The sequence below is a fragment of the Myripristis murdjan genome, chromosome 8, assembly GCF_902150065.1.
Source record: "Myripristis murdjan chromosome 8, fMyrMur1.1, whole genome shotgun sequence".
NCBI classification, from domain to species: Eukaryota; Metazoa; Chordata; class Actinopteri; order Holocentriformes; family Holocentridae; genus Myripristis; species Myripristis murdjan.
In genome coordinates, this window is record NC_043987.1 from 27,810,467 (window position 1) to 27,835,833 (window position 25,367).

Consider the following 25,367-nt stretch of genomic DNA (forward strand, 5'->3'; position numbering starts at 1 on the left):
TTCTTGTCCAGTGATTTACAGCTATTTTTGTTTTTGTCATATTTTCCAATTATAAATGACAGTGTTTAACAGTTGGACTGTAGTAAAACTGTGTTTGGTGGTGTTGGTTTATTTTTAGATTGAAATAAAACTTGTCTTTGACCCTCTATTGCAGTGTTTCCCAACCGGGGGTACGCGTACCCCTAGGGGTACGGGAGCACATTGCAGGGGTTACGTGAAAACATAGGCGGAAATCCCGGGGGTGTCGGGGGGGACAAGACCCCTCCATCCATAAATTTTGAATAATATAGTTATATTCAATGAAAGTGCAATGCAAGCGGTGCTAATTATAAATGTAAAATAGTGGGTTTTTAAGTGTTTAAAAGTTATGACCTCCCCCATGCCTCACAGTGGTTTGGTCCGCATCCTGCTCCCGGCAGAGCGGCAGCTCGGTAACTTTCAGTCAGTCCGTCAGCCTGAGAGGCAGCAGCCTTATGAGAACTAGTAAGGAAACCTCCTCAAGTGAAAGCCAGTGAGTCATTTATCACACCACTTGTTCACCAAGCACAAGGCTGTAATATGAAAAGCGATATTTTTCCCCTGCTTGGTCCAAAACCTGCATCTTTCAGCTCACTGTTTAAGCTAATAGCTAATGATTGTTTCCAAGCTGAAGCGAGTGCCGGACAGTGAGGGAGAGAGAGGACAGACCACAGGAGGAGCAAATACTGAGCTTTTTATTCTTTCAAAAAGTCTGTCAGGATATTAATGTCAGAAATAGTTCATATTTTACTGATATTTTGAGTTTGTCTCTAGATATCTATTTTTTTGCATTTTAAACTGCATTATTTTGTGGCATAGTTTCATGTCATTTTCTTATTTGATCTCAAAGGGACAGTGTACAGCTCAAACATATACTGTATGTCACTATTTGATGCCATATCTTGCTTTGTTTTTTGTTGACACTACAATAAATTTTTTTGAAGAATAGTTTGATGTAGTTGGATTATTCAAGGTATTTCCTGTAGTTTTAGAGCTTATTTTGAGTTTCTAGTTCTTGTAAAGCTACTTTGATGGACTGTAGTGGAAATAGAACAGTGAGTAAAGAAATTAGGATTCTTGCTTTTAATAGCATTATTTACAACCTATGAACATGCTGAGGGCTCAGCACTTAATGGCAAATTTCAAAGGAGCATAAGAGAGTTCAGAGAGAGATGTACAATCGTTCCAGACAGCCAGACATTACTCTCTGAAATTTTGCTGTTTACCCCCCCGCCCCCCGTAGCCACATATGAGTGAGGGGGTACTCGTGGTCTGACAAAAAGGCTCAGGGGGTACACAAGACAAAAAAGGTTGGGAAACACTGCTCTATTGCATCCTTGTTGCGGCAGATTTATCTTCTATTTCTGGGGAGTCAACACATGAGTCGATAAAGATCAGTACATAAAAATAAAAAAGGGACTTTGAATTCAGAAGGTGTGGTTCATTATATACATGTCATTTTGTATTTAGTGGTACTAGAGGAGTAAAACTTAAAAAAAAACTTAAATGTGTTCTTAAGCCCTAGTATTCATCGTATGTCTGACCTTCTTGCACTGCATGTGAATTCTTTATTTGCAGCAAAGTGCTATATAGGACAAAATCTGCTACAACTAATGTGCAGGATGATTTAAGTGAATGTGATTTTCTTTTATTTCAGGGTGAAATGCCACCTCATGTAAAAGTTTCAGTAATTTGTTACCGAATGAAATGAAGGATCAAGAGACCTCTGATCGTCAGAGCTAATGATGCCCAGCAGAGGGCGCCATTACCATTACACACCCACCACCATGTTCAACAGTTTGTAAGGCGCCATGTGTGTCGAAGGTTTCCTTTGGCTTTCTCCAAATCCAAACAAACACCTGTACAGATTCAGGAAAAAATAATTAAAAAATAAAATAAAATAATTGTGTCAAAGTGGTATTCCCCTGATTGTGCAGGTAACTGTGTTAATATGATATCTCAATTAAAATAAAGAAATGAATTAATTATAATAATAATGACGATGACGACGACAACAACAACAACAACAACAACAACAACAATAATAACAATAATAATAATAATAATAATAATAATAATAATAATAATGTGAGATAGATAATTAGTCATCATCTCCACACTATCTTTGAATTAATGGAAAAATGCATAAACTTGACAGGTCTAAGTATTTCCTGTTGTTGGATTTTGATGAGAAAAAGGGTGACAAAACTTTTGATGCAGGAAAGGAAACTGAATTTTCCAGCTTTAAGAAACACATAACAGGTTGGGCTCTATGCACAGCAGAGTTCTTCGCATTTCCAGTCAAATCTCAGCCGCATCTCATCTTCCACTGATGCCCTCTCACACCCGCATGAATAATTAAATAATCTGAGCCTGAATTGACGTGATCGGCTCGAGCCTGTAATAACTTACAGGTATGAAACATTAGGCTATTATTGATTAACGGCGCATTAAATGAGGCTGGGGTGAGCAAGAATGTCTCCCTTTGTTAACTGCCAGTTGTATGTCATTTTATTTTTAGCTTTATTTATTTATATATTTTTTTGCGCGTCAGGAGGAGCAGCAAAGTGAGGATTTCAATGTACTTATAACAATACCCCCCAACAAAACAAAACAAAACAAAACAAAACAAAACAAAACAAAACAAAACAAAACACTTAGGTATTTGGTCTTGGCAAATGGAAATGAGGCATATTTATTTGCTTACAGAGCACGAAAGCGAGATCAAGTTGCCAGGTGAGCCTCATATGGAAATGGTTGCTCATGTCAGGTGTGAACGGACGGCCTGAGAGCTGTTGTCCACCTGTGATGGGATCACCAAAGACGCATCTGGAAACAGGGTCTTGGTGCACATTCTCTGCACATTGTTGGTGGCTAGTTCTAACAAGCACCGGTTGAAGTGTGAAGAAATGTGGAAGGATTCCGTGCGCGGAGCCTCTGATGGCTTTTAGAGTGCTTTTTCTTACAGTGCAGTTGTTACCACTTGCACACGATCGCACAGGCATTCTGGGTAAGCGAGTCCACAGCTCGTAGTCCAGTCCGGCAGCTCAATAAATGCGATGCTTGCTCCTACTGACTCCTCAACAACTTTCAGCCCTTAGTTCCTGAGACAATGAAATCCCAAACCTCAAATAAGATAAAATGTATGTAGCTCCGTTAGTATCCTCAATAGGCTACAGTAAACATTGTATTGTATTTTCCCTCAAACAATGCTAAGATCAGAGGGTATTTATTACTTAGTAGCCTACTGGAGGCGTGGGAAAGTGTGAAAAAATAGGCTAAGATGGGTAACTAATTAGGGTATAAGGTATGAGGCAATAACATGAATTAGGAGCACTAAATGGGCATAAATGTGCCAAAAAATAAATAAAGAGTAGGAACATGTAGGCCTACATTTTTGGCCGACTTAAAGGCCGACTGGATCAGTTAATCAATTAATTAATTAGTTTTCTTCCTCAGCTTACAAACATGGATGTGATATCGACAGGGAGCTCAAAGATATTAGAAGATATTAGAGTAAATGTAAACATATATTTGTCAAACACAATTATTTTCACAGAAACATAACACACATCTTTAATAAATGTGCGCTGCCAAGACTTAATGGAATAAATTCTTGATTTTGTTTTCTGTGTGTGTGTGTGTGTGTGTGTGTGTGTGTGTGTGTGTGTGAGAGAGAGAGAGAGAGAGAGAGAGAGAGAGAGAGAGAGAGAGAGAGAGCGAGTTGAACAGGTTATAGCAGGCTGTAGACAGGGGAGTGGTTCAGGTTTTGGACGTGGATTGAGGAAATCGTAACCCAACATACCGATGCGCTGGTCACGTCGACATTTTTGCTCTTCACACTTTGTCCAGTTTTTCCAGGTCACGATATACAAGTGAAGTGTTTTCCAGCCTATATGGCTTCAGATTCTGGCTTCTGAACTTGATTTTATTTATCCGCGCACTGAATAAGATGGAGCCACAAGAAGCCGACGAGGAGGAACCGGACAAACAGGTGTTTCTGCTCAGGTACGCTTGAATAGATTGGATAGGCCGGAGGAAGAAAATTCAGCAAATGAGTAAATCTGGCGAAGAGTCATACATAGGACTAGTTTGTGTTGATTAGATTTGTTGCTTGTTCGTCTCTGTGTTACGTTAAATGTCTTTCAAGTAACTTCTGTGCCTTTAGTGTCGACTTTATCCAATAAAACAAAACAAAGTAATGGTTAAGGCGAAAGTAACAACTCTCTCTCTCTCTCTCTCTCTCTCTCACACACACACACACACACACACACACAGACACACACAGGCGCGCGCGCGCACACACACGCAGGCACATTGCTCAAAGAATTTCACATATATGTTATCAAAGTTCAAATATATTTAAAATGTATTATTGTTTTAAGTTATTATTATTATTATTATTATTATTATTATTATTATTATTATTGTTGTTGTTGTTGTTGTTGTTATTGTCGGTAGCCGTAATTTTAGTATTAATAGTAGTATTAATAGTATTACTATTAGTAGTAGTGGTAGTTGTTGTAGTAGTAGTAGTAGTGCTTTAATTCAGTTTAAAAATATTTTGGAATATGTGAACATGTGTGTGTTTTCATCCTTACAGCAGTGTATTGATTCATAGAATGAATCAGTGCACTGGAATTTGGAAGTCCTCTTTTGTTAATTTAATTTTAATTAACTATAAATTCATTAGATGCATTAAACATTCCATTAAATATTTGTCCACACAGTAATTATGTAGTAATAAAATGTTGTGACATGATAGGACAGAGCAATTAATATTATGAAAACCAAAAAATACTCCAGGTGTTTTTGGGGTGGATTTTTGGAGAGTTCATTGGTTCTGCAGAACTGTATTGGCAAATAATTCACAAGATTTAGGTAACAATTAAGATAGAAACAGGCGATAAAACAAGGCCAAGGTTGAAAGTGGTTGGATGTGTTTTCAAGTGTTGTTTTCAAGAGGAAACCTCACAGTGTGGTTTTGTGTTACAGAGAGGAACTGCAGGAGGCTTTATGCCGTTACATCTCAGATACCTTCAGCTACATGGACACGGTGAAAGAATTCTGTTATAAGCTTTCAAAATGGATGCTTGAGAGAGAGACAGATGTGTCTATGATGATGGATATCAAAGACAGGGCTGACAAAATCAACCTGAACTTCAGCCATGTCACTAAGTCTGAGAACAAAGCCCAGGCCCTGTTTGAACTCACAAAGAGCAAGCTGAGCTTCAATACAGACAAGAGGCGTGAGGAGCTGAAGAAGGAGCTGGCCAATGTGTTGAAGAACTCTCTGGAAGGCTTGGAGAAGCTCAACTCCTTCCTGGATGCTGTGGAGCGGCTGGCGGTCACCTCGCTGCAGGTGTTCATGGAGGAGAACCAGGTGTTAGAGCTGCCCCGAGAGATCAGCCCTGAGAGAGTTCAGGCTGTCATTACTGCTGCAAGGCTGGTCTGCCCACTGCTCCTTTTGTTTAAGAGAGATGCAAGTGCCTTCTTCCTTCCCAGCATCCACAATGTGGAAGTGCTGGCAGCTTCTTTGGACAAATACATATGCATCGCCCAGGAAATCTGTGAGAGGTTGGAGAAAAGGTAAATGGACAGTTCATCTTCATCCTCCCAAAAAATACACTGTACAGTTGCATGAATCACCATACATTAAAATTGATTGTAATGTTCTCATTCACAGCGCTGTAAGTGAGTTTTCAGAGAAGATGGTTAAAGAAACGGTGGTTGATCTTACTCTGGATTTGTCTGAGGACAACATACAAGCTATGCTTTGCCATATCAGACAGCTTATTGATATCAGGTAAGTATTTTTAATGAATGATATGGTTTGGTGCAGATGTTGTTTCAGCACAGTTCACCATATCTTAAAAATTATTACAAAAATAAACATTCATTGAGCTTCACTATCAGCTTAATGCCATCCATTTCAGTTAAAGAATTAGAAATGTTTTGTTGCATCAGGTATCCCCAAACACCTCATACCACCAATCTGGTGTCATACTGTCAGTGTCAGATAAGGCACCATATCAAAAAGTTTATCCTGACCTCTCAGGGCACTCCCACCTGCTCAAATGGGGAGTAACCTCCCTTAAATTCAGTAGGCTTCGACATATTTCCATACATAGGTGCAAGCTAAGCACGAAGAGATTGCAAAAATGTTGACTACACTTTTATTTTGTTTCATATTTTATTTTGTTCTTGAACCATCGTATGTCCAAATGTGGAGCAAACTCCCTCAAAACCAACTGGCATGAAGATCTTACCCAAATGCATCTGTGTACTAAATATGAAGACAATCAGTGCAAAATACTGGCCTGTAGTTTGTTTTTGTCCCATTTCTTACAAAGCCCCATGCTATTAACCTGTACAAAATTATGGCCACCCAAGCAGGCTTAGACGGTATTTTGGCAATAAGGTAATAAAGTACTTTGAAATCCCAGTGGTATCATTTTAAACCATACCACTGTAAACTGGAGGTGAATGTTATGAAAGACAGATATGGCTTTAGTGTTGAGGGTTATGTAACGCACAGCTCACACCACTTGATTCATCCACGTGGCTCTGCGAACACCACTTGTATAAAGGTAGTTCTCTCTCCAGTTATAAAGATGACAGGCTAATTTGCACTGATATGGTGGAGCAGTGTGACTGGCATGTGTGTCCCTGCTACTCAAACACTTGGTGGTTCAGGGGGCTCCACTAGCATTGCTTTACCACAGGTGAGTTTCGAGGCGGGAGGGGAGGGGGTTCACCTCTTCCTTTGAGGATTCAAGCTCTATTCCTGTGCCCTGACAGGACCAGAGTATTCACCTTGGGAGTGCTGGAATGTGTAGTCAGGAACATGTAGGAGGTTCAGACACCCTGCGTGTGCAGCCCTTTGCATTCTGGCACTGTACGCATCAAATAGACCCCCTCACATGAACAGCTTGAGATGTAATGCAACATTTACAGGGGCAGTTGGCTGGGATGCCCTGACTACTCAGTGACACCATATCATCTCTCAGTGACATGGTTTAAGTAAACAAACCTCCCCATTTTTGGACCGTAAGCTTGTCCATTGTTGCTGTGACTTAATTTCCCAGATCCCAGTTTAGAGGCTAATAGCAGAAAGAAGGGAGCCATAAGCTCTGGCTGTCAGGTTCTGGGGACATTAAAGAGACTTCCTTTAAGCCTCCTGAGTCAATTTACTTAGAATGACTGAGTCTAAAGCCAGCTTTCTTTCAGGCTAACTTTAATGAATTTAAGGAAAGGGACACTGGAAGGGTTTGTGGGCATAAACAGGGGCTTAAGCATTCTCATTTATTTCATAACAACCTGGAATTTGCATTGTACTTAAGTTAGTACCATTGTGGAGAGGAACTATGAGAAACAAATTAGGCAGCCTCTTGAAATTCTTGATATGTTTAGATGTTTTGAACATGCCTTGTTCTGAGCATTAGACACCCCTTGTGGTCAATGGCATTATGTTAGATGGACACAGTGATTAAATAGCATTAAATAGATAACTTATCAATCAGTTAACATTACGCATGTTAACCACTGGTACTGACTTATTACATTAAATGTGGAGATGATATCAAGGTATCGTCAAGTGTATTTAAGAGTCACCTGATTCGACTGTTATCACACCATTGAAAAGCTGTTATCAGTTGTAATCACTCCCACAGTTATGGGTTAGTAGGTCCCCGCTGCACTTTCTAGTTGGTCAGAAGGCTATTATCATCTATTTCTATCATAAGTCTGTCTTGACCAGTCAAATGGGACCCTGGTGCCAGAGCAACCATGACGTGGTATACAGACCAACAGAGCTGGTCATGGAAGAAGGTGGGGTGCAGGATGGGCCAATCACACAGACCTTTACTCCTTCACTTTACTGTTTCACTTTCAAAGTTTCCTACCCTTAGCCATTACTTCTCCCTAAACGTATTCATCATGACAAACCCTTTCCTAACCATAACAGAGACCTTTTCCTACCCTTAACCAAGTAGCTAAAAAAGCTGAACAAATGAAGGCTAACAAAAGTGGCTAAAACTAAAGTTTTAGTGGTTGACTGATAAGAACAGTCTCTACTGCACATTCAGACCCACCAGAATGTGAATCTATTGAATCTATTCTCTTTTCATCAGGATGGACCAGCACTTCAGGCTGGTGTTCTTGTTCCAGGAAATGTCATGTTCAAAGTTCGTCAGTGAGTTCAGAGACCGAAAACCCAGGATGCTGCAGTTTCTGTCCGACCTGGAGGAGACTGTTGTCCAGCTCGACAGGATGAAGATGGGGGCAAAGATTTCTAGTGTGGCCGGCAGCTCAGTGGGGGCAGTTGGAGGTGTGCTTTCCATCGTTGGTTTGGCCTTAGCTCCTGTCACAGCTGGAGTGTCTTTAGCTCTGACCTTGGCTGGGGTCGGGCTGGGAGTGACCAGCGGAGTCAACAGTTTAGTCACAGCAGCCACAGAGATTGGGATCAACCACAAAAATCAAAACAAAGCTAATGAACTCTTCCAGAAGTTTATGGAGGATGTGGAGAGTCTCCAGGCATGTCTAGAGGAAGTGTCCAGTCAGGCGTTCACCGGAATCGAGGTGAATAAATTCGACATGGCCCTGGGTGTTGGCAAAGTGCTTGCTAAAGTTGGCGCTGTTGGAAAAAGCATTGATTCCATTGTTGATGCTGCCTCTGCTGTGATTGTAAATAGTGACGACCTGATCCTAAGTGCTGGTAAGGTGGCTGGCCAGCAAGGTAAGTCATTACGTAACATACCCAGGGTGGCCTCAGACATCCCAGATATAGGACAAGCAGCTGCCAGAGGGCCTCTTGCTCTTACCAAGTCAGCCAGAGCTGGTTTCCTCCACTGGATCAGACACCAAAAGAAAACCAGGATTACATTATACAGTAGGCCAGAGTCGGTGATTGGACAATGTTTTATGGCCACAATCATATCTTTCCTCTGTGCTAAGTCTAAAATCATGTTAGGCCAATCTGATGTGATTGGCTAGAGATTGTTGAAGATCATCTTTTATCATCAAAGTGCATCTTTGATTAATTCTTAATTAACTGTGGTTCTATAATGGCATTATAGTCCAGTAATTTTAGGCCAAAATTGGGGTCAACCTAGGACAAATTGCAAGAGAAGCAAACTCAACTGATTTTGTATCCTCAGTTTGTCCTGAGTGAGGGAAAAAAAGTCCCAAGAAATCCCATTGGTGGAAAGTTTTGAAAATCACCTATTTACTTGAATTAAAAGGTTACTATGTAACAGTGAATTAAAAGGTTACTATATACATAGTAACCTTTTAATTCACTGTTTAAATATCTGTTCTGGCATTTATTCCTTATATTCCTTATTAGCGCATATCAAATCAGATAATGTGTGATATGCATGTGTAAACAGAATAATTCAAAGAACTTGTAATTGACTTTTTTTCTTGTCTTTGTGTGTGTAATCAACTTATGAATTTTTATAGTGATATCTGAAAGTAAAATTTTGAACCCTTTCCCCTGTGTGTTAAAAACAGTGTTTTTTTGTAATATATGGTCATAAATAGGTGATTTTCAAAACTTTCCACCAATGGGATTTCCTGGGACTTTTTATCCCTCACTCAGGACAAACTGAGGATACAAAATCAGTTGAATTTGCTTCTCTTGCAATTTGTCCTAGGTTTTTTCATAAAATGACTGGACTATTAATCAGTTGACTCATCTTACTCTGCTGATCATGGAAATTACGTTTTTTTCCTCATCTGAGAATTTTATACTGTTTATCATTTAACTGTAAATGTTGATGTTTCACTATATGCAGTCCATTATTATTCAGTGATTCATATCTTAAATTCAGTGGATTTTACTGCAGTGACTGGTTGAACTTCAGATGTTAATAATGACATTGTCACCAACAATGCCTTTTAAAGGAATTAGCTGCTGTGATGTCTTAATTCTTCTGATTCACAATGAAAACTATACACACTTTTGTTATTGTTAGTGTATATTTTAGTGAAGGAGTGGCATAATGTGTCTTAAAATTATGTAAAGTCTATTTTTGCAACACAATTACATACAGTACAGCGGCAAATTTACATTTAATGTCTTACTTGAAATAATTTGTCAACAGTGGCCTCAAAAATCATAGAAATAAATCACTCTTTATGTATCAAAAACTAGTAGTTTTGATCTCAGCGTGAATCTTTCCTTCCTTTCCAAGGTAATTAATATAATTTCACCCAGTCATATTCGCTCTAAGCAAAGTGTGACTAATATGAGAGAAATACATCAGTTTAGCTCAAATAGTTTGTCTCTTTCAGCAATTGTAGTTGTTTTTCCACCTGCAGTTCAAATGGGCCTGTGCAAAAGCCATTTGCATCACTTTTTTTTGGCCTCCAGAAAGATGATTACAGCTCTATTTTACTTGGTTTCACAGTAATGCAAATTTAAAAAAAAAAAAAAAAAAGATCATAGTTCACCATAGTTTCATGATGACTACAATCACTCTGCTGCTAAGCATGGTTTTACCATAGCCAGCAACGATTTAAAGAGTACAGGCCATGCATGGTATCAGTGTGTCTTACCATTTTTACAGTGTTACAGTATTATCATGGTATTACCACCGCTTATCATAAAAAAAAAAAAAAAAAAAAATGCATTATGGTTATTGTTACACTGACCACATGTACCCATGGTTTACCTTATTTATTTATTTAGTACAACAGAAAAATGAACATGACAGACTCATCAGTACAGATAATGACATCAATAAGACAAAAGGACAACATTTAAAGATGTGTATTGGGCTACCTGTGTGTGTGTGTGTGTATGTGTGTGTGTGTGTGTGTGTGTGTGTGTGTGTGTGTGTGTGAGGTCAGTCCAATCTAAAGTGAGCACACAGTTAACTGATCACTGCTCTCCTCAGTCACTCGACTCAGTGCAACACTTGCCTTTTTTTCTTTACAGTGAAATATATGTATCATTTTATATTTCAAACAATATTTAGAGCAAGGGTTTGGAATACAGTGTCCAAAGGGGCAGAAAAATAATAAATTAACGTGAATAAATTAACAATATACAGCAAATTGCATTCGTCAGGACTACTAAATAGATAATAAATGTTTCAAAAAGCAAAGACTGGGGCAGGGACCCGCAAAATTTCGGCCTTTTAATGACAGTTTTAGTTTGAGAGTGTTTTCTGCTCCCTCTGAGCTCTTACAATGGGTGTGTATTGCGCATTCCTGAGGCAGCTAGAGTGAGTCACATGTCCAGGCAGAGTGCAGAGCAGAGCACACCAGAGTCAAAAATGTTTGAAAACTCTTCACAGCTCCCACAAACTTGGTCCAATCCACATCAAAACTATATATTTTTGTAGGAATTTTTGTCCTCTTTCCATCTGCATAGTTTGTCCGTTTGTCCATTTTATCAAATTTTTCGCCAGACCTGGCCTGCGTGCCAAATTTGGTGAGTTTTGGAGCATGTTTAGGGGGTCAAATTAAGGTTTATTTTGACGTAATAATAATAAGAAGAAAGGAGAAGAAAGAAACAGAGCAATAACAATAGGGCTTCGCACTGTTCCAGTGCTCGGGCCCTAAAAAAATTGCGACAGATCCCAAATGAAAGCAGCACGTGAAAAAGTCTGGCGTCGTTAATGTTCTAGTAGCTAGCTAGTCCACTACTATCCACTACTATTGCCAGTCCAGACAGTAGCAGTGGATAGGATCACACGCACAAACCAATCGTGCTTAAGACTAATGTAAGAACCGCCCACCTCATTAACATACGACACAGAAATACAAAAATAAATAAATGTGGAAATGTAGAAATACAGAAATAAATGTAGGAATAAATAAATAAATGTAGAAATAAAGAAGGAATAAATAAATGAGTAAATGTAGAAATAAATAAAAGTATAAATAAATAAATGTAAAAATAAATATATAAATACATAAACAAATAAATAAATGTAGAAATAAATAAATATATAATAAATAATTGTAGAAATAAATAAATGTAGAAATACACAAATAAATAAAAAAAATGCATGAATAAAAACAGAAATAAATAAATAAATACATGTAGAAATATTTATTAATTTAATTATTTATGCATTTATATATTTATATGTGTATTTATTTATTTATTCATTTATTTATTGTTTTGTCATTTTTCGTCCCTCATACTTTGATGGACTGTAGTGGAAATAGAACAGTGAGCAAAGAAATTTTAATAGCATTATTTAAAACATATGAACATGCTGAGAGCTCAACACTGTACGGCAAATTTCAAAGGAGTGTAAGAGAGAAAGAGGGAGGTACAGGCGTGCCAGACAGCAATTTTTTCATGCCCCCCCCACACAACTGAGCATTGAGAACCTAATGTAAAGTTCTGGTGTACACCAAGTGGTCTTTCAAAAGAATTCATTTTGAAATAAAAAAATATTTCTTGGCTATATAATTTGTCTTCAAGTTCATGTTAAGGAAATCATGATAAAATCGCATTACATCGTGAATTGTATTGCATCGCATCGTACTGTGAATCGTCAACGCTTCATCGTGAATCGTATCGCATCGTGAGTTGAGTGAATCGTTACATCCCTAGTAATGACTTTATGAACTTTTTTAATCTTAAGATTCTATCTATTAGAGATAAAATTGATGACATCCTTCCCACAATTGGCATTAACCAAACACCCCTTGAGACATCTATCAAAGATAATAAGTTAGAGACCTTCTCCAGGATTAATCTATCGGAACTAACTTAAATTATCTCCTCCTCCAAGTCATCTACATGTCTCCTAGACCCTATACCAACCAAGCTGCTTAAAAAAGTATTACCTTTGGTTAGCACATCTCTTCTTGCTTTGATCAATATGTCTTTATTGACAGGTTACGTGCCACAATCCTTTAAAGTAGCTGTAATTAAACCGCTCCTCAAGAAACCTACTCTTGACTCAGATGTCTTAGCCAACTATAGACCAATATCTAATCTTCCTTTTCTCTCAAAGATATTGGAGAAAGTAGTCGCTAATCAGCTCTGTAGCTACTTAAAGCAAAATGAACTATTCGAAAACTTTCAGTCAGGATTTAGAGCGCACCATAGCACAGAGACAACTCTGGTTAGAGTTACAAACAGAGACCTGTGGCAAAAGTACTGACATTGTGTACTTAAGTAGAAGTAAAGATACTTGTGTGAGAAAAGACTCCGGTAAAAGTAGAAGTACCAATTCAACTTCTTTACTCAAGTAAAAGTAAGAAAGTACAGGCTCTGAAATGTACTTAAGTACAAAAGTAAAAAGTAAAAATGAATTTTTTACCATTAATGATACATAAACATTTTTGATAACTTTTTGACGAAAAAAAGTTCAGGGCACACAAAACAGGAACATTTCCTCTTTTATTAACAACCTATTCTAACCTTTTTTATTCTCTCTGCTGTTGCAGAGAGAATAAAAATCACGCAACAGTCTAGTTTTGCTGCAAGCCCAGTTTCACCCAGTAATCAAGACTGAACTGACCAGAGGTCTTGAATGAGTACCTTGATCACAGCTTTGGTACTCTCAACACTATACTTAACGTATATGACTTTTAACAGATTTTTTCTTGCTTCTGCGACTCTGTTCCGTCGCCGGCTAACGTTATCTTCCCTGGCAACTGTCTTCCTCCATGTCTCCATGTTTCTCTATATGGTTTTCTTTTTCTTAACTGCTCTCACGCCCCGCGCCCTCTCTCCCTTTCCCTCTCTGTGCAGGGTTTCCTCCAGGATTTTTTGAAACTGTGGGGGAGGGCTTCAGCGTTAATGTTAATAATTTTTTACCATGGATTTTTTGTAGCACATAGGAGATATGCTGCTCAAACACTTGGTATGTAGTGTTGGTGTATGTTTATGAGTTTTAGAACATAATAAATTATCTTGAAGGAGTAGATGTTTACCAGTAAGCTTGACTCCAATAATTTAACAATGTGTTAAATTACATTTAACAATATGTTAAATTATTATTTGTTTTAAAATTGTAAATTACTTATCAAACAGACCTAACAATTCAACTATCAATGAATGAGCAGTAGTATGCATGTGATAACATAGACTGAAAAATTTGCCAAAGTGATACCGCTTCTCTGAATAGACAAGCTAAGCTAGTGTGCTGCTGTTAGCCAGTGAAAATACAGCAGAGTGGCAACTCTTCACTTTGTTACACAATCTATGTCAGTGCGCTGCTGTAGCTGGAAAGTTTCTCTGCCTTTTGGACTCGCACGGTGCCGGTGCAGCTGTTGGCATGTTTTTCCTTGGTGGTAACGAGCCCGCCAGCCCCCACCAAAGAGAGAGAGAGAGGGAGAGAGAAGTAACAAGCCTGTTTTCACAATGTAAGGAGTAAGAAGTACAGATATTTGTGTTCAAATGTAGGGAGTAAAAGTAAAAAGTCGGCAGAAAATTAAATACTCAAGTAAAGTACAGATACCTGAAAAATCTACTTAAGTACGGTAACAAAGTATTTGTGCTTCGTTACTTCCCACCTCTGGTTACAAACGACCTCCTAACTGCATCAGATAATGGACTTCTCTCCGTACTTGTACTATTGGATTTTAGTGCAGCTTTTGATACCATCGACCATCACATTCTATTACAGAGATTAGAGCATCTAATGCTCTAATCTTTAAGTTAGACTACTGTAACTCCTTATTATCAGGTTGTACCAGCAAGTCGTTAAAGACTCCAGCTGGTCCAAAACGCTGCTGCACGTGTGCTGACTAGAACTAGGAGAAGAGATCATATTACTCCAATATTGGCTTCTTTACATTGGCTTCCTGTAGAATCTAGAATAGAATTTAAAACTCTTCTCCTCACCTGTAAAGCTCTTAATGGGCAGGCACCATCTTATCTGAAAGAGCTCATAGTTCCTTATCACCCTGCCAGAGCACTGCGCTCCCAAAATGCAGGTTTATTGGTGGTTCCCAAAATCTCTAAAACTAGATCGGGAGGCAGATCGTTCCAATTCCAGGCTCCACGTTTGTGGAACAAACTTCCTATCTCAGTTCGGAGGGCAGATTCACTCTCTATCTTGTCGTAGACAAGATAGAGAGACATAGAGTAGACTTAAAACTTTCCTTTTTGACAAAGCATACAGTTAGGGTCGGCCCAGGTTGCCCTTGACCAGCCCTTAGTTATACTGATAAAGGCTTAGACTGTCGGGGGACTTCATATCATGCTCTGAGCACTTTCCTCTCTTCTAATCTTCATCTTCCCTCTTCCTTTCTTCTTCTTCCTGTCCCCCCCCGCCCCCCGTTTTACTCAGTGCATGCTAGTCCTCTGCCCCTTTGCTTTCGTTGTGCTTTCTGTGTCTTGTCTAGGTCACACTGTCCTGCTCATCCTGGAAGGTCAGCTGCAGACGAGATGGCTAGATGCTGTGTGTCACTTCCATCTAGACTACCTGTTCAGGATACCCTGCTGTTTCTGTTGCTGTCTGCTGTCCCAGTTTGTCCCTATCCCCCTGTCTCTGTCTCCTTGTCTCTCTCTCTCTCTCCCCTCCCCACCCAACCGGTAGAGGTAGATGACCACCCGCCCTGAGTCTGGTTCTACATGAGGGTTCTTCCCGTTAAATAAATAAAGTGTGATTGATGTCTACAACTGGCTGTAATTCCTAAACGGTTAATGCCACTTTTTTATTCTACCCCTTAAATTAAATCCTGAAAGTTTGCACTTCAGTCACGTCTTGATTGCTCCATTTCAAATCCGCTGTGTTGGTGTACAAGGACAAAATTATGAATATTAGAGTTCTCAAATTCTGCCCGAACCCGACCCTACCCGACATTTTCGGGTAGGGTCGGGCCTAAAATGTATGTGAATTGGTCGGGTGGGGTGGGTCTTTGGGTTCTGGTGCTGTGGTGAAGCTGCCTTTCGCCAACTATTATGTCCGTTCTCTCACTGCTACTAGAATTTGAGCCACCAGCGCTGCTAAATAATGGCGAATTTGGCGATCTTTTTTTTTTTTTTGTCTTCTCCTTTCTTTTTTTTTTCCGGGCTTTATCGGGCTGTTGGGCCTAAAGTTCGGCTAGTTAGTAGGGTAGGGTAGGGCCTGGGGCTGGTCCAGTATGGCCTGGGTATGGTAGGGTCTTAATTTTTAGGCCTGATGAAAACTCTAATGAATATTGTGTCACTGTCCAAATGGACCTGACTGTATGTCTGTTTGTTGGCCCTGGATACAAGCAGTTTCCTGTCCATCAACCATCGGCATTGTGAGACTCAACATACAGCTTCACAGTTGTTTGTTCAGGTCTGTGGTCATTTTTGAAGTTTTGCAATGTTTTTACCATTTTTTTTCTGTCAAGTGTCTCTCTGTCCTTGGTGGTGTGATTCAAACACTTCTGGCCACATAGCAGCGCTGCATATTTGCATCGTATCCCTCACAGTAAAATATCAGCTTTGTGCACCATTTTGGGGGCAGAGCTCTCATGACCTTGTACTTGTTGGTTGTTCAAGTACGAGCCACTTGCAGGCCTACATTTGCTATTTCCCTTAATAGCAAATGTAGGCCTGCTATTTTTGCTATTTTCCCTTATCACTTAAAGCAGCATAAGTAGACTACATAGTCTTGGGTTATCTGAACCATGCACAACAGATAAAGCTTTCCTGTGTTTTTTTTTCTCCCTGGGTTTACGGGAAAGGGTGTGGTGCACTTTAGGAATTGAAACTGAAATTAACTCAGGGTTTTCCTTGCATGTTTTTCTCCTCACGTTTTCTCTAAAATACGTCCAGTTCACTGTGCACAGCTGAGAGGTTTGCAGCTCGGACAGCTTCAGATTCCTAAACACTGACTTATCATCCACCAAGTTACAAGATGAGGCCGCAGGAGGTTGACGACAAAAGACCAGGTGGAGGGCAAGAGGAGGCCGTGGTCAGGTAGTCTATATTTTAATAATCAATTGTTGAATGGATGGGTTAAGAAAGTATGAGCACCTTTGCAAATTAGGAGAGGAGTTGTGTCGGCTATTCAGCCTGGGGCTGTTAACTGCAGATTGCTGTCCTCTTAATTTTCTCATTCTTGTGTTCAATGTATCATATATTGGACGCCAACAATACTAGTAATACTAACGGTGCTGCATAAGTAAAATGAAACAGACCATTGCTGTGAATAAGAATAGAAACAAATTGTTTTTTTTGTTTTTTTTTCATTTTTCTTTAATTTATCTATGCAAACAAGTGCTTTTGATCAGGAATAATACTGGAATGAAAAGCAAGTTTCCTTTCCAATTTGTCGTTTTTGCATCTCACCCTGAACAAGGCTCTGCCCGAAATGTTTGTTGTGTAAAATAAACCAAAGTAAAGGAGTTGGGGTGGAGCTTTCTTGTGTTTCTAAACGAGTTGTGTTGTGTTAAGATGTGTGACCTCATCCTTTCCTCATTGTTTTTGCATTTATAAAACAAACAAACAAACAAACAAACAAACAAAAAAAAAAAAACCATACAGCTCTTTTGTTCAGCTGCATACCACAGGTGAATGCTAATGTATTAACAGCAAAACTCTGTGACAAAAATAATTTAACAGTGTCGACTGAACGTTAATACTATAGCCTTCTCATTTTGACAGAGTGCAAAACAATAACCAATCAGTTTTACAGTTTTTTTAAATTGCTAAAACATATTTCACAAAACTTTCCTCCATTTTCCCAAAACTCTAAACACAACACACTTTTCTAAAGCTACATACACAAAACCACACCTTCTCTTTTCAAAACTCCAACTTTCACACCAAAACAGCTGCTCAAAGCCTGCAAAAATTTAAACACTATACACATCATTACACACTACATCAAATCAACTGAAAACACAATGTTCAGTGTGTGAGAATGTTCTTTTTATGTTTTTTTTCACAACTGCCAAAGCACATTTTTAGAAACCTTACAGTATCTGTTCTCAAAATATAGAGTAGAGTATTGGGCATTCATAGATTTGTGTGTTTCACATGAACAGTATGTAAATCTCCATTACACACAACAATACTCATTGAAAACACAATGTTCAGGGTGTGATTTTTTTTTTTTTTTTTTATGGAACTATACCACACTCACACAACACAATCACTGTGCGCCATCATATCGTCAAGCTGGGTCGAGCCACAGGACCTCATCTACATCACAGGCAATATTTTCCCTCTATGATATATGTATCAACCTCCTCTATGGGGTTGAGGAAAGGTGAGTAGGGTGGCAGACAGACATTGAGGAATTGTTGGTTGATGTTGAACCACTCTCTAATCTGGTTAGTTCGTGAACTGTGTACATGGATGTATACTTACTTGCACATACTCGTAACGCCGGTCTTTGATACGATCAGAGTTGCACACAAAGGGTACCCTATAGGCAGTGGTTAAAGTGGGATTTGACAACTTCCATGTCCCATGTTACTAGGCCTACTCCTACCTAAAAATCTACTGTAGTGACCAATATAGCATTACAGTACAGTACAGCACTTGTTGTGTTCTCTGAATGCCCGGATAATGGCGGCCACTGAGAACCTAGTCTGGATGGACTCTTAGTCCTGCTTCAGCCATTGTCATGCCATGGACAATGACATGGTCAATGACTGTTGCTCGCATCTCGTCTGTAATGATGGTGTGAGTTTGTCTTGCTCTCCCTCCTTGGCCTGCTCCTCTCCTTCCTCTGACTCTGCCTCTGTCCATTGTGGTGTATGTTTGGAACCTTCAGCAAACTGTGCACTCTGAACTGGCTTATATAGGTGTGGTCACATCATTTGCAACAAGCGTCTTCAATTTTGAGTTGTTATGTTTAATGAATGAAGCCAGGTGTGTTCATTGTGTTCAAATTTTGCTGACTGTGACAAGCATTTTGCATCACATGAGCTTTAATTTGAGAATTTGAGCAGAGTTTTTTGCAACATGTGTTTTAGCAAGACAAAATGTGTTTAGATTTATGAGAAAAGGAGGATTGCATTTTGTAAATTGTGTCTTCATGTGAAATGTGTTTATGGTTTTGGCAAATGGGGCCAGTTTTATTAAATGTGTTTAGAGAACTGGTCATTTGGTTTAGAGAATTGGGTTTTGTGTTTTAGCAATTCAAAAAAACTGTATCATTAGATGCTGACACAGGTTCCATGTTCTCAGCTCAGTAAACATCAGTCACATCTGGTCAATAGGGATAGTGTCACGGTTAATGCAGGCAGATGGACCCAAATTCAGGAGCAATTAGGCAGGGATAGGAACTCAAGAAATAAAAAACTACTTATTACCAGTTTTAGGTTACTGGCAGGATGGAAACACCAAGAACAACAACTCTGGGAGTATAACCACTGCAACACCGACGTGTAAAGACATAGACAGCGAACTGACAAAGACCTGAACTGAAACCAGACTTAAATATATGTGGAGAATAACAGGCTAATAGAGACACACCGGGGAAGGGGCTGGAGCTCAAGACTGGAGAAGACAGGATTGGCTGGGGGAAACACAGGGAGGGATCAGGAACACTTAAGTAAACTCAAGGCAGATATGGGAAACTGGGCTAGGCAAATGAGGCAGACACAGAGGGAACACAGGAAACCAAGGCTGTATCCTAATTCAGGGGCTGCAGCCTTCCAATATCCAAAGTCCAGCTGCGGCACAGCGGCACGACGAGGCTCTCCCATTTGAAAATATTTCCATGTCCATGTGAAGTCCACACAACTTAATACTGCAGTGAAAAACAATAATATAATTCACAGCAAACTACATTTACCACTCATATTAGAAACGTGTGATATAGTAAACACACATTATCAAATAAACAGCGCACAATTACACAAAACCATAGCAGTGTTATGGTAACCATCCTACTGTCCTTGTCACCCCATGGCAGATCCTTCGCGCAAGTGGCTAATAAATTTAAAACTGTAAAGATATCGAGAGCTCTCTCATTGAAAAAATAAAGGGAGGCCTGTTTTCAGTCCAGCTGGATGAAAGGTCCACTGTGGCAGAGGAGGTGATTCTTACAATACGTTGAGGAAAACAAGCTAAAGCAAGACATACTTATGTCTGTAAATCTCACATCCACAACAAGAGGAGAGGATATTTTCGGCGTTGTTGACTCGTAGGCCTACTTCACGGAGCACAATATTCCGTATAATAACTTGGTTGCATGCTGCACAGATGGAGCCGCAGCAATGATGGGGAAAAATAAGGGCTTCAACAGCCGTTTGAAGGAGAAGGCACTGCACTGCTTAGTGTTTCACTGCATGATACACAGACACGCACTGGCAAGCGAGCACCTCTGTGAAGACCTTAATTTAACCTTAAGACTGACGTAAAAATAACAAACTTTATTAAAGCTTGCCCACTCAACAAACGGTCAGGGTTAGGGTTAATGAGTTATTTCACATATATTCCTGGTATCCAGCTTAATGATTTCAGCTGAATGTATTTAGTTTTCTTAGATTTTAACTGTTATAGCCTATTCTGATGATTTTTTTTCTGTATTTTCTGTAATTATGTTTCTAAATAACCAGTTCATTTCCAAATCCTGTGCAACCCTGAAATTAAATGTCTAATAAATAATTGGAAGAATCTTCATCTGTTGTCTTATCAGTTGTTCTGTTCAGCCATTGTGATGCAGGTCTTGCCAGCACAGCTGGCACTTTTTGAGACATTTTGTTTACTTCAAAAATGAATGTAAAAATATAAACGTATGGAAAACTTGATTGCCTTTTGACCTGCTATATAACTGATGCCCCATTGTGTTGCTCACTACCTTGAACCAGAACCCAGTTAGGAAAATACAGTCCACCGTTCAAGTTCAAGCATCATTTTTCAATAGGAGTGTGGTTCCATCTATTTCTTGAAAATGCCCACCAAAGCTGAGGGGTCCAAGCAAGTAGTTGATGCATGCTTCATTAAAACTCTGTAGTCCAAATTCTTCATTTCCCTTTATTCATTTCACTTTACTGAAATCTTTATTATTTAAGCACACAATAAAAAAATTGCAAGAAAATACTTTAAACATACAACAAATGCATGATTAATGCGACAAACACAGTCAAAGACTAGTGTGCGCTAAATTTAAACTAACCAGCACGTCAAATGTGACACGTTAACCAATCAGAAGCCAGGGCTGACTGCAGTCATTATTAGTCCTAATTAAGCACACTGCAGTGCAACTATCAAACTGCTTATTATCCTTAGAAAGTCAAATTATTTAAAGCTATGTTTATATGATCTAAATATTTGGTTACAATCAATCATTAAGATGGAAAAAGATCAAAAGACAGGGTCAAGGTTAAAAATAGCCAGAGTGATGTTGTATTTTCAAAAGTAAATTTCTTAATTTTGTTTTGTGTTACAGAGAGGAACTACAGAGGGAATTATGCCATTACATCTCAGATACCTTCAGCTGCATTGATGCATTGGGGGAATTCTTTGACACTCTCTCTGAATGGGTGAAAGAGAGGAAGACAGAGGTCACCGAGCTGAACAAAATCAAAGATGAGGCTGACCTGAACTCAGTGTTGGAGAAGGCTCTGGGAGGCTTGGAGAAGCTTGACCCCTTCCTTGAAGCTGTGGAGCGGCTAGCGGTCACCTCACTGCAGGTGTTCATGAAGAACCAGGTCTTACAGCTGCCCCAAGAGATCAGCCTTGAAAAAGTTCAGGCTGTCATTAACGATTCAACGCATGTCTGCCCATTTCTTCTTGAGTTTAAGAGACATGACAGGACCTTCCTCCGCCCAAACATTAAAAATGCGGATGTGTTTGCAACACAATTGGACAGATACATATTGATCACCCAGATAATCTGTCACATGATGAAGAAAAGGTAAGATGGCAGTTTATCAGTGCTTTCCCTGAAATCATATACAAATTGCTCAAGAGGAACTATAGAATATCTCAAAATGTTTTTTTTATTTTCCTATTCACAGCTCTGTTAATGACTTACGGCAGAAGAGGATTGAACCAGAAATGGTTCATCTTGCAGTGGATTTGTCTGAAGAAAACATACAAAATATGCTTGGTCATATACGTCAGCTGGTCAGTATCAGGTAAGCATTTTCATGTTTGATCTTTTGGACCCAGGACTTGTTATCAGTTGTTCTGTTCAGCTATTGTGATGCAGGTCTTGCCAGGACAGCTGGCACTTTTTGAGACAGTTTTTTTTTTACTTCAAAAATGCAAAAATATAAAGGTAAGGAAAACTCGATTGAGCTTCATTTTTATTTTTAATAAATAAATATAAAACTTACCTGTATAAAATTATGGAAACCCAAGAACTCAAGTCTCCTTTAGCCGTGGGGGGTAAGCCAAATGAAGCTAGATAGTTTGAGAAAGGTTGAGAAGTGAGTTTAGCCTAAGACATGGCCCTAAGCCTGCAAAGCCTTATTTTGGAATACGGTAAAACTTTAAGTAAAAGCCAAGTCCCAGTTTAATACCAGAACCCTTTTATTGGCCGGGTATGGCCACATGGTTTTTCTTTTTTTGTCAAAAAATGATACAATGGTTCAAGTTTAAGTTCAAGTTCATTTAAAAGCCCAATATCATTTGAAGTTTTACAGTATTTTGAAAGTTGCATGTTTCATAATCAAAACAGGGACCCGGTTTATCCCAGTGTGCGCTATAGCGTTAAAACTAGTGATCACAAACTACAATGGGTACCTTTAAGTAACATCAAGTATAGCAATAATAACCAAACTTTTCCTGTGATCTCCTCTCTCTTTATCAGAATGGACCAGCACTTCAGGCTGGTGTTCTTGTTCCAGGACGTGTCGTGTTCAGAGTTCATCAGGGAGTACAGCGAGCGAAAACCCACGATCCTGCAGTTTCTGTCTGACCTGGAGGAGACTGCTGTCAAACTCGACGAGATGAAGCTGGGGGCGGACATCTCAGGTGTGACCAGCAGCTCGGTGGGGGCAGTTGGAGGTGTGCTTTCCATCGCTGGTCTGATTTTAGCCCCCTTTACAGCTGGGGCATCTTTAGGTCTGACCCTAACTGGAGCAGGGCTGGGAATTACCGGCGGAGTCACTAGTCTAGTCACCACAATCACAGAGAGTGAAGTCAATCGTGAAAATCAAAACAAAGCCAATGAATTCTTCCAAACCCTTTTGGAGAATATGCAGAATATCCAGCATTTTTTGGAGATAGCATCCAGTCAACCAGTCACTAGAGCTGGAGTGGGTAAATCAGATGTGGCTGACACAGTAGTAACAGGAGTGCGTGGATCTGGTGAGATTGCAAAAGATATTATTTCTGTTGTCAATGACCTGCAAGAGCCAAAACCTACCCTGCAGAGTGCAAATGAGATTGAGATGGTGGCCCAGGGAGCTGAAACAACAGCTAATGAGGTGCAGATTGCAAATGAGTTTGAGATGGGGGCCCAGGGAGCTGAAGCAATTGCTCAAATGCCCAGGGTGGCCGCAGATACAGGAGAGGCAGCTGCCAGAGGGGTTGCTGCCCTCAGCAGTACAGCCAGGGCTGGTTTTGGCGTCCTCAATGGGCTTTTCCTTGGTTTGGATATCTACGGCATCACTAAAAACAGCATCAGTCTGCATTATGGCAGCAAGAGTGAAGCCTCAGAGTTCATCAAAGCCAGATCTGCACTTTGGTGTTCAGAGCTGAAGGCATGGCAGGAGATCCATGACTCCCTGTGTCAAGGCCTGGAAACATCAGAGAAAAACAAAAAAATCCTGCAGAAGCCATTTTATCCAGAGTGAGATAAATAGATGAAAACTAAAGTTCCATTTGATCCACTGGATCAGAACCAAAACAAAACTAGTTTGCATCATGTAGTAGAAGGAGTTAATAAATACATAATAGAATCACAAAGGTTTACTTAAATAATGTTAACTGATGCAATTTACATTATATTACATAAAAATCTGTAATACCACATGCCACCACAAAACTAACTCTTCCTAACATGCTAACATGGTTAATGATGTTATTCCTGTGCCTAACCTCGAATGTCTGCCTTGCCTCGCCTCGATTCATGTGTCAGTTCACTGCAAAAATATAACCTGCATATATCACATATAACTAAAGTTTCCAGCAGTGAGTCAGTGGCTCCTCTGTCCTGAGACAGCTGTCATCTTTTCTTTGTCTGGTAGTGCACGAAGCTTTTCATTTGCTCTGAAATGGGTCAGACATGAACTGCTGGCTTTAGTAGAGATTGCTTGTCATGCTAATGAACAACCTGCATTTAGTTACTATGAGCACTAAAACATCACACTCATACATAATTGCATTTGTATTTTAAATATTGGAGATAGATAGATTGTGCATACCGTAGATATATTTGTTTTTCTCTCAGCATTAATCATGGCAACCCTTTCCAACTGCAAAGTCATGCTGTATAATTTGTTTTATCTTAAAACTTTTAAAACTGTATTCAACAATGACTTAGCCTATTTCTTGTCCAGAGATTTACAGCTATCTTTTTTTTTTTTGTCATATTTCCCAATTATAAATGACAGTGTTTCACAGTTGGAGTGTAGTAAAGCTGTGTTTCTTGGTTTGTTTTTAGCTTGTAATAAAACTTGTCTTACACCCTCTATTGCATTCTTGTTGTGGCAGATTTCTCTTCTCTTTCTGGGGAGTCGATAAAGATCAATAAATAAAAACAAAAAAAGGGACTTTGAATTCAGAAAGTGTGATGTGATTCATTATATACATGTCATTTTGTATTTAGTGGTCCTAGAGGAGTAAAAAACTGACATCAGTTTGAGTTTAAATAGAGCATTGATACATATGGATTGATACATAGAACATTACACACACACACACACACACACATATGCATTGCTCTTAAAAATATAGTAAATTGCATTTAAAAGATTAAAGTGCTCAGCTGATGATGGCAATTCTCTATGGTGTGTTGTGTTGCTCAAGGTAAGAGATCTGATGGCCTGGGGAAAGAAACTGGTCTTAAACCTGTTAGTGTGGCTTCTGATGCACCTAAAGCGCCTCCCTGAGGGCAGCAGGTTGAACAGGTGCTGTCCAGTGTGGGAATGGTCTCTGATGATTTTCCTGGCTCTGCGGAGGCACCTTGAGCTGGAGGGTAGAGGGCAGCTGATGAGTTTTTGAGCTGTTTTGATGACCCTCTCAATGGTGGAGCGGTAGACGGCCACCAACACCAGGTTCTTCATGTGCTACCTTCTGTGGCATTTGAGATGAGCTGGGAAAAGCACATTAAAAAATAGAAAATGTATTAACTGAACTCTTGTTACAGTTTTGGCCAGTCTTGTGCACTGACTTTGACTTGGCAATTGTTGACCCAGAGGTGCCGCGTGAAAGTTACCAGACACTTTAGTTTAATGCATTCTATATAATAAGTGGAATACAGCTACAAATATGCTCCTTTTGTGCAGACTTAAATGTGTTTTTAAGCCCTAATATTCATCGCATG

At 39.4% G+C, this 25,367-nt stretch overlaps 2 protein-coding genes across 2 annotated transcripts; both read left to right on the forward strand.

Moving 5' to 3' along the window:
• The first annotated feature begins 3,949 nt into the window (after positions 1-3,949).
• On the forward strand, positions 3,950-24,288 carry LOC115363360 (uncharacterized). The gene is made up of 6 exons (XM_030057531.1): positions 3,950-4,026; positions 5,014-5,607; positions 5,705-5,824; positions 21,321-21,788; positions 21,892-22,011; positions 22,689-24,288. Exons 1-6 carry the CDS (start codon positions 3,971-3,973, stop codon positions 23,674-23,676), a joined length of 2,346 nt encoding a protein of 781 aa, XP_029913391.1. The 5' UTR covers positions 3,950-3,970; the 3' UTR covers positions 23,677-24,288.
• On the forward strand, positions 7,752-9,082 carry LOC115363365 (apolipoprotein L1-like). The gene has a single exon (XM_030057538.1). It carries the CDS (start codon positions 8,152-8,154, stop codon positions 9,010-9,012), a length of 861 nt encoding a protein of 286 aa, XP_029913398.1. The 5' UTR covers positions 7,752-8,151; the 3' UTR covers positions 9,013-9,082.
• Positions 24,289-25,367: the final 1,079 nt, after the last annotated feature.

What these genes read in the sequence shown, in the direction of transcription:
- LOC115363365 (XM_030057538.1), top strand. Translation starts at nt 8,152, where the DNA reads ATGGACCAGCACTTCAGGCTGGTGTTCTTGTTCCAGGAAATGTCATGT.
- LOC115363360 (XM_030057531.1), top strand. Translation starts at nt 3,971, where the DNA reads ATGGAGCCACAAGAAGCCGACGAGGAGGAACCGGACAAACAGGTGTTT. An exon ending in AAACAGGTGTTTCTGCTCAG is followed by an intron (nt 4,027 to 5,013) that starts GTACGCTTGAAT and finishes TTTGTGTTACAG; the next exon opens with AGAGGAACTGCAGGAGGCTT. An exon ending in TGTGAGAGGTTGGAGAAAAG is followed by an intron (nt 5,608 to 5,704) that starts GTAAATGGACAG and finishes TCTCATTCACAG; the next exon opens with CGCTGTAAGTGAGTTTTCAG.